The 9,491-nt window shown below is 33.0% G+C and overlaps 1 protein-coding gene across 2 annotated transcripts in view; it reads left to right on the top strand.

Moving 5' to 3' along the window:
- ELP4 (elongator acetyltransferase complex subunit 4) overlaps nt 1-9,491 on the top strand; it is a 249,546-nt gene that overhangs the window by 105,837 nt on the left and 134,218 nt on the right. For both annotated transcript variants that reach the window (XM_007460926.1, XM_007460925.1), the window contains exons 8-9: nt 5,304-5,412; nt 8,370-8,476. In XM_007460926.1, coding sequence (XP_007460988.1) covers nt 5,304-5,412; nt 8,370-8,476 — 216 coding nt within the window. The remainder of the gene's footprint in view (nt 1-5,303; nt 5,413-8,369; nt 8,477-9,491) is intronic.

Genomic DNA, 9,491 nt, shown 5'->3' with positions numbered 1-9,491 from the left:
TTCCCTACATGAATATCAATATACAATGCTACCGAGAGAGTGTTGCCATTAGGATTTTTTTAATTTACAGAAGTTCCTCCATATTTTAAAATTGTATGTGACTTTGAATAAAGTTCAGTATTAAATCTGGAAAGATTTAATCTAATACCTTCACTAAGATATTAATATTATTATAACATGTATTAGTATAATTATGATAAAATTATATTCTTTCTTAAACTCAAAATTAATTATGAATATAATTATCCCCCCACTATCATTTTTTTTTTTTTTTAGTAAAATAAGAATCTAATCCACAGAAGTAAGTGACAACTCTGGGAAGGTGAGGGAAGGCATGTAAAAAGTTACAAACTGTTTTTTGGGTTTTTTTTGCGGTATGTGGGCCTCTCACTGTTGTGGCCCCTCCCGTTGCGGAGCACAGGCTCCGGACGCGCAGGCTCAACGGCCATGGCTCACGGGCCTAGCCGCTCCGCGGCATGTGGGATCTTCCCGGACCGGGGCACAAACCCATGTCCCATGCATCGGCAGGCGGACTCCCAACCACTGCGCCACCAGGGAAGCCCTAATTTTATTATTTCATAGTCTTGATTTCAATTGAATGGAGAACTTAATAAGCATGGAAAAACAAATACCTCATTAAATATCCCTAGATTTATCCCTTCATTCAAGTTTGGTTTTTTTTTTATTACACGACAAAAAAAAAATGTCATGAGTTGTGGTATGTTTGTGTTTCTAATATCATTTTTCAAAAAATGTTATTATAACTTGAGCTGTTAAGTAGAATACTTGCTTTTCTTGTGGTGATTCCCTCCCCACCATAGACACGCACATCGTTTCACATAGTAGGGTCAAACATAAAGTAATTTAAATATTTCTTTAACTTTTCAATATTAACTTGATAGTGCTTTTGTGCTATTGTAGTCCCAAATCTGATGTGCGTGCCATACTCAGATGGAGCTCTACCTTTCATATTGTGTGTTTGCTGTCTTTCTTATTGAGTAACCCAAGAACTTATTCTAATTTGAGGCGTTTCACAAATGCTTTATGTCAGTTGATTTATTCCTTTCAAGCTTCTTGATAGTTAAGTGATTGGTTAATTACTTTTTAATTATCTTGTTAAAATCTTTCCTGGAAGTATATATTGTATTGGTACAAACTATATCGTTTATATTGTTGAGATAATTAAGTCCAAGTAAGTAAGGAAATATTCAGAATTTTTTTATATATTCTCATTGTTACTTGGTTACTCTAAATAGGTATCTCAACTATTTTCATTAGAAAACAAAGGGAGCTTCCTGCGGCAGTAGTTGAATTTTTATCTCTTAACAAAGTTCTTAATTTTGGCTTTCTGAGCTTTGAATTGGAAAATAGCATTAAATTATCTTCCTTTATTTAAAATCTATTTAATGGATTTGGCATATTCTAATAAAAAGAGGTTACCATTCTGTAGAAGTAAATAGGAAGCATTCTATGAAACCAAACAAGGAACAATCAAAACAAAAACTCCGTGAAGTTTTTTGTGAAATTAAAATTAGAGTAAGAAGGTAGTCAACTGGACATTCCGATTTGCCTTTTTTATTTGCAACATCATTTGACATAATTTAAATTTAAGTAATTAATTAAGAAATTATACCACAACAGAAAGTTTTAAGAACCTTTTATGTAACTTAATACAATGCTATTTGGGATTGCCAGCAAACTCTTAAAACTCCTGGACCCTGGCTTTCTTCTGGCTTTCCTCCTAGTCATGTCTTGGCTACTATCCAGAGCTGACAACTTTCACCCAGGACTGAAGGGCGATTTGCCTAGTATAAGAAGGATTTTTGAGTCATCCTAGATTTTCACATCCAGATGGGCAGGAAGGAAGAGTGGCAGTATCATTGTATGTATTGGGGTGATGTCATTATGCCATGCATGTGGTGTAACCATTAATTTACTCATACTGGTGAATCCTGAATGTCCTTTACTCAAGTATTCCTTATGGGCAACTATATTGCAACAACTTCAAATTTAACACAAAAATTATTCAAAATTGATGTCTAAGTAATAGATGCACAAATACCTTTACTTCTCCATTTCCAACTACATACATATACTGTAGACTAAAGAGATTTCGCATCTTGGCTAATAATATAAAAACACTTAGACTCTCTTAAGATGAGAGTAGAAGTTCCAGTTTCCAGGCCTCTGCTAAAATCATTATGCTAAAGCTTTCTGAACATTGCAGGTTACAATAAGACAATTTATTGTCCATAGTGCATTATTCCTAAAGTGAATTGTGATTATTATGCTTTTAAGGATTTTTAAAAGCAGTTAATTTTAGATTCTTTTAAGTAAATTTACCTACCTTTATCTAAAAGACCATTTAGTGTTAATATTATGATTTGAAAGACATTTTGACAAGAGTGGTTTTAAGGTACGATTACATCAATATACCACGTTCCCTATGAATCTTGGAGGTAAAGAAGTAATCTGTAACACTATTTGAACTTTTAAAAAAGTAAGTACCTTTACATGCCCAAATATCTTTTATGCTCCTACAAATAATTTGAAGACTGAATGAGTTTAGGATAAAATTCATCTCATTCAGAAACTTAGATGTTATTCTTATATAATTTCCTATGCTTTTTATTTTATAGACATTTTCCAGATATCTATACAACTTTCACAATTAATCTGGTTTGCCACATTACATAAACTGTTTTCCAGAATTGCTGCACAGAAAGCAGTAAGCTCACCCTGTTAAATGTAACTTATATTATGGTAATGATTAAAAGTTTTTTCTTGTTCTGATACTTCATGGAAGCTTTTAAGATAGAATTTCATTTGTAGTTAATAACTGATGTAAACCTGTGGAACTTAGCAATATGACAAATGAAATATATGTATGAGTTTCTGAGATTTTAAAATCTAGGCTGTCTGTATCTTTTATATTAATTCATCAGTTTTCCTCTGCAAGGTGGATAATTGATATTTTTAATCTCCCGCAAATTACCTTAAAAAGACATAATGTAGATAAATATTACAGGATGTTAAGTGGTTTATTAGTCAATTTTAAGGTTAAATTAAGGAAAGAAACCTTTGAAATAAATGTCAAGTTGACCATTTAAATACACAGGACCTTGCTTATATACTACTAGAATGGAAGACTAATTCCATACTTAAACCCTACAATTTCCGTCATTCATAAGCCCTAGTTTATATCACCAAAATCCTGATATTTGAGTCGTAACAAAAATTGACTTTTATAATTTTAGATTCAGATATTTAGATACAAAGGCTCAGTCTTCTATTTATAGATAAAAGGAAATCTGACCTTTTTGATTAAGAAATAGTCAGTAGCCTTTATAAGTGCTTGTTCATCTGAGGGTCCATGGCAGGAGTACTCTTCCCAGTTGAGTTTATCCTAAAAATGAAATGATAAGAGTCTGCTGGTTGTTATCTAAGATCCTTCTTAATGGGAGAACCACATGGTTATTCTTCATCTCCCACTTGTTCTCACCCTCTACAGCCAACTCAGCCATACCCCACCCCCACCCCAACATTGTTCAGTACTCAGCACAATGAATCATTTTCAAGTTGACTCATTGTGAACTGTCTCCCAGCTGTTGGAATGTCTGGCAGACATTTTTGTTTGGGTGAAGAATAACTGGCTGAAACCCAACCTGGATGAGCTCGATATAATGGTCTTTGGCTAAAGAAATATTGAGAGGAGCATGTTTATGGCCTTTGAAACCCCTGTTATTCCTGGAGTAGGACCATCCCCTGTGGCATAGAACTGAAAGTAAGGGATCAATCTGGATTATTTTCTCACCATTGAATGAAAAATTGCCTTGGAAAAAATAGGCATTTCCAAATGATGTTCGTTTTTCTATTCTTGGTACCCGCCCTGCCCCTTCACCCCCCCCACCCCCCACCCCCGTGATTGAAAGTATTAAAGACAATTAAGGATAATTACTTTTGCTGCTTCCTTTTAAGAGCACTATTTCAAAGGCTGTAATATTCTCTTCATAACACACATTTCTACTAACAGAGGAGTTGCAAAGTACTGCCCTAGATGTGAGTTAACTAGTCACTTCAGCATAATGTTTAGTGACAGAGGCTACTGTGTATTTCAAACCAAGTCAGTTAACATTAACCAACCCTCTTTTATTTTTCATTCTTATGCGATCTTTACAAGAGAATTTAAACAGAGGAATACCAGTAAGCTCAATAGTCAATCACATTTTCAGAAAGTGAACATATTTGATTATATTTGGACTTTTCTTAACAGGGGACATAGCATGAGACTGTAAATTGTCTTGACTGTTTTACATTTCCCATACTTTTTTTTAAGGATTAGTTTTAAAATGGTGTATCAGTGTATAAAATGGGAGTTTCAAAATTATAAAATTTTATAAGCAACAATCTTTTCAACTTATCCTGATCTTCAGAGCAGATATTTTTCTAAGGTGTTATAGCCTATAAAATAGTTTTCAAACCTATCACCCTATCAGGAGTTATAAGGAATACTGAACTTTATTAAATAAAATAATTTAAGAAAACCTGCAGATTATTATGATTATATTTTTAATTATTATATTTTTATAGCCATGAAATTCTGGGTATTTTAGAACTATTGCTATTTAAAATGTGAAATCTTTTATAATGTATTGTTCAGCAGTATTTTTGATTCAGGTCTGGTTGTGTTGGGAAGGAAAGGGTAGGCTACTAGTCTAGTGCTGGTCATCTACAATCTTTTCTTTGCCTTTATCGTTATTACAGAGTCAAATAGCAGCATCTGGAAAGAGAGAATAGAAGACTGCAGAGCTGGCCATGCTGCAGACTCTTAGCTGGACCCTTCAATGTTTCTAATATGATACAGAGGACCTCAGCTATTATAAGGCTGGGACGTGGTCCCAGTTGACAGATGTTTTGGGGATCTTCCCTTATACATTACACTGTACTATATACTGCTTCTAAATTCTGATGTTCATCAGATTTTCCTATGGGCACTGGGTAAAGTAATTTGAAAAAATAATAGTATATGAAAATAAAGGTAGCCTTGCCCCTTAAGACAAGAGAAAAACTATTTTTCTATGAAAAGTAAGGTATGCCCCCTCAGCTCTTCAAATTAGAATAGCATACCTACATGGGCCATATTTTTCATCCAGTTTTCCACCTGTGGTAGCTTTAACTTTTAAGTTATTTCTCCATGTTGATAGTCTATCTTCTCTACAATTTGTCATTGAGATGGCATAATGACATTGTCTAGATGGTATATTTTAAATATAACATAAGTGTTTTGTTTCCTTGTTTTACAGAATAAAGCAATTGTTGCTCGTGTTACAAACTTGTCAGATACAGTAGTTGGTCTGGAATCATTTATTGGTTCTGAGAAAGAAACCAACCCGTTATATAAGGATTATCATGGTAAGCAGCATCTTTATAATGAAAAGGGCATGTTCCAATTGCCTGGAAGAATCTTGTCCAGTCATAATATCTACTGTCATGTAGCATGAATTTTATTTTTTAATATATCTGTTAAACGTTTTTCCTTCCTGGCCAATCTTTCATGGCAGCTTGTCACCAAACTACGTTACGACTAAGAAGCATAGTAGCTATTTGAAAGGTGTCAAACCCAGGTACTAAGCCATGGCTCAGTCAGATGTACATTTTGTCCCTAAAGTTGCTGTGAAATCAGTCTTACTTATTAACCATGTTAGAAATAAATATTATATAAATTCTAATAATAACAGCTACGTATAGTGGTTTATACTTTACAAAGCTTAGCTGTATGATAAATAAAATTCATACTGTATTACAGTTAAAAAGTCCTAGTCAATCATATTTTCAGAAAGTAAACATCTTTTATTATATTCAGACTTTTCTTTGATCATTTTGTTGTTAGAGTTATTAGCAAGTTTTAAAATGTTACCACCCTAGTATAAACACAGGTCAAGTAATCAGGCTTCTTATATTTTTTGACTTTTAATAGTATTTTAGTCATTTGGTTAATTTGGGGATTTTTTTAAATAAAAGTTCCTCCATAGAACTGTCTCAATAGGGTAAGTTTAGTAGTTATGCTTATCTTAGATCTAAGCTGAATATAGAGTATGGTGAATACTAAATTTTTACGTATTTATTATTCTGAATGAATACTAATTATTGCTATTATTATTGTGGAACTACTATACTTCCATGGAAAACCTTAGTCAAAAGACTGAATAGCTTATTTGAAGCCTGCTACAAGATTGTGTAAGATTGTGATTGTAGGGCTATGGCAGTTTCTAGAGGCTACCAACAAAAGGATTATAAGATACTTATGACCACCAGGGCTTTAAAGAGTTGGCATAAAACCTTTTAAAAAAATCATAAAATAGCATGATCTAACAATCGAGTATTTTTTAAAAGGCTAGAAAATATAAACTGTGAACGCAAACTACATAAAATAATTTGCCTCGTGATCATTGCATAAGTGTGGATGTGGTATATGCCCAAATTAACCCTCTATATAATTCATTTAATATATTACTATTGCTTTGGTAGGAAGAGAACTGTTAAGGTTAAACTATTTCCCTTTTTTTTCTTTTTCTAAAATTTGTATTAAACTATAATTGACATATAATATTGTATTAGTTTTAGGTCTACAACATAATGATTTGATATAGGTATATATTGAGAAATTATTACCACAATAATTTTAGTTAACATCCATTACCACACATAGTTACACTTTTTTTTTTTTTCTGTTGGTGAGAACTTTTAAGATTTACTGTCTTAGTAACTTTCAAATATACAATACAGTATTGTCAACCGTAGTCACCATGCTACACATTACATCTCCAGGACTTATGTATCTTATAACTGGATAAACTATTTCTTTAATTTATTATTTACATTTTATGTTAAAACAACTCAAGTTAAACATTATCTTTATAAGTTATATCTGAGTATCATTTGTAAGTACTATGAGTTTATAAATTTAGTAAAATCATATTTTACATTTTAAAATGTATTATTTTGATTGAAACATTTCAAGGGTTGAAAAGCTATGATTTTTTTGTGCTGAAATCTCTGGATTGATCAATTTTGTTTGCCACAGATTAATGGGTGATTCTGATGGTAAGTAAAGTTTCTGTTAATAAGAAGGACCTGATGAATGATTGATTCACTCTGTAAGTCCTGATTTAACAGTTAGCTAAACAAGCACTTACAAGGTTAAAATGAGAAATGTGCAAGTGGAAGTATGGTGTGATTATTTCTAATATATTTTACTAAATAACTCTGTATGCGATATTTTTAATTTGTATGTAAAAGCTGTCTTCTTAGTAACACCTTTTGCATTTTCTTAAGTTTAAAAAATTAAGTCAGATATTTTAGTGAATTATTTTTAAAGGGGCCATTTCTAAAGTTAAGCACTTGGAGGTTGACCCTTTAAAGCTAACAGTAATACATTACTAAGCATCCAAATACACACACGCACAAAATATATACTAGAGAAGCAATTATGTAAATAAGATTTATCTAATTTGTTCGAATCTGGATTTCCCTTCTTCCCCCATGTTGAGGGATCTGTGTCTTTGGGATGGTAATTTTTAAATATGGGCTGAGGCAGGCAGAGAGACGCGCTGAAGAATCTTCCATGTCTTCATCTGTGGCAAATGACCCCGAGTTTAGTCAGAAACTGCATTAAGCTGCACAAAAGCCATCCAGTGCCCTTGTCAGAAAAAATTAGCAAGTGTTTCTATTGACAAGAGGCCAAAGCTCACGGTTTACCTAGCACTGTTACAAAGCTTGTAACAGCTACATAAAGGTCTAACATGCCACAGAAATGAGTGTCTTGGGATGGCATGGGGGTTAATGTTTGATCCTAGAGTGTGCTCTGAAATGTAGTTTTCTTCAGTGGTTTGTTCAAGTCATTAATAAGGTATAAAATGAAATACTTTTCATTAGTGCTTCACTGGTTATCAGTAACCCATAAGCCTTGTTTTGCTGGCTGCTTACTGGTGCATTTAATAAAATAAAGATCAGTCAGCGGTGCCATGGGCAGCATGCAAGGTGATAGCCATATTTGCTTACTGTAAATACAAGAGAAAATCACACAGAAACCAGCTGTAGTTTTGACAAGTATTAAGATCCTTCTTTACATCTGTACTTCTGTACCAAAGTGCAATTAGTTTTCCTCGCACAAGGATTTCTGTTTATCTTATTCTGCTTGATTACTTGAGTATAATCACACCATTTGCTTCATTGCTCCTGGTAGTAAGCTCCAGTTTTAAAAGGGGGAGGATGCTTGTGTATAAATTTACAGAATTCTGCTGTAAGACTCTTTAATTTATGCATCCAATGATAGCGTTTTTTAATTTTTTTATTTTTCTTTTCACAAGGTTTGATTCATATACGGCAGATTCCTCAGCTTAATAACTTGATTTATGATGTATCAGATGTCAAAGACTTAGCGTTTAAATTAAAAAGGAAGCTATTCACCATTGAGGTAAGAGAGAATTTTTATGTTTGAGTCACAGTCTTGAGGTAAATAGTATCTCTTTTTCTTTTACTTTAATGAAATTCATAGGAGATATTTCATGCTAAATATTTTTAAGTTCTTTTGATGTAACAGAATAATTTTTTTAGACTATCCTTTTTTGTCTTTTATTTTAATGGTATATCATTAGAGTATAGCAAAAATGATTTTGTTTTAAATGTCTGTTAAAAGTAAGGTCCAAACTTACATGAGAAGTATGACGTGCATATTTCCAAGGCTTTCAAAAGCGTGTTTAATTAAATGTTAGTGAGCTGTGCTTATTTGTGTGTGGAGTGTGAATGCTACCCACAATTGTGTATGGCTAAGAAAAGAAGATCCTTATCTACATTCTAAAAGCAGTTTTCTTTACTATTAGTGAAATCACCTTTCCGCTTTCCGTGCTGAATAAAACAGAAGTATAATTTACACCAGCGTCTTTAAGTAAATTTTCTACAGAAACTTAAACTTTTTTTGTGACCTTTATGCCAGCAATAGTGACAGAAAGTAGTAGTGCAAGAGATTTATTTCAATTTAATCTTGCTAAAGAGCAAATGAACATAGCACTATTAAGCAATTAAAGTTGGTGTATTTATTAATGAAATAAATGCTCAGAAGAGAGAGAGAGATGGCTTCTGGGTGATGTGATAGTTATCAGTATAGTCACTGGTGCAATTTTTTTTAACAAAGACATAAAACAGCCAAGCAGCCTTGACAAACCATTTTGTTTAATCTCTTTTCAAATGAAAAGCTCTTAAGCAGGCCACTTGTCTTAACTGCTTGAAACCATAAAAAGAGAGAATTGCCACCAATAAATTAGCATATTTTTAACTTCATCGTCAAATGATGGTCAATGTGGCTTGGCACTGCTTTGGTGTTTGGGACTTCACCCTTAAGTGACCACTCTGGCCCTTTTTTGACCCTCCCTCTTTAGCAGCTGGCCACTTGATAAGGTAACTTAATGGTGCTCTCTCTTTTTCTCTTTCCC

This window comes from Lipotes vexillifer, unplaced genomic scaffold, assembly GCF_000442215.2.
Source record: "Lipotes vexillifer unplaced genomic scaffold, Lipotes_vexillifer_v1.1 scaffold627, whole genome shotgun sequence".
Classification (NCBI taxonomy): Eukaryota; Metazoa; Chordata; class Mammalia; order Artiodactyla; family Lipotidae; genus Lipotes; species Lipotes vexillifer.
This window is presented reverse-complemented; position numbering and strand designations above follow the sequence as displayed.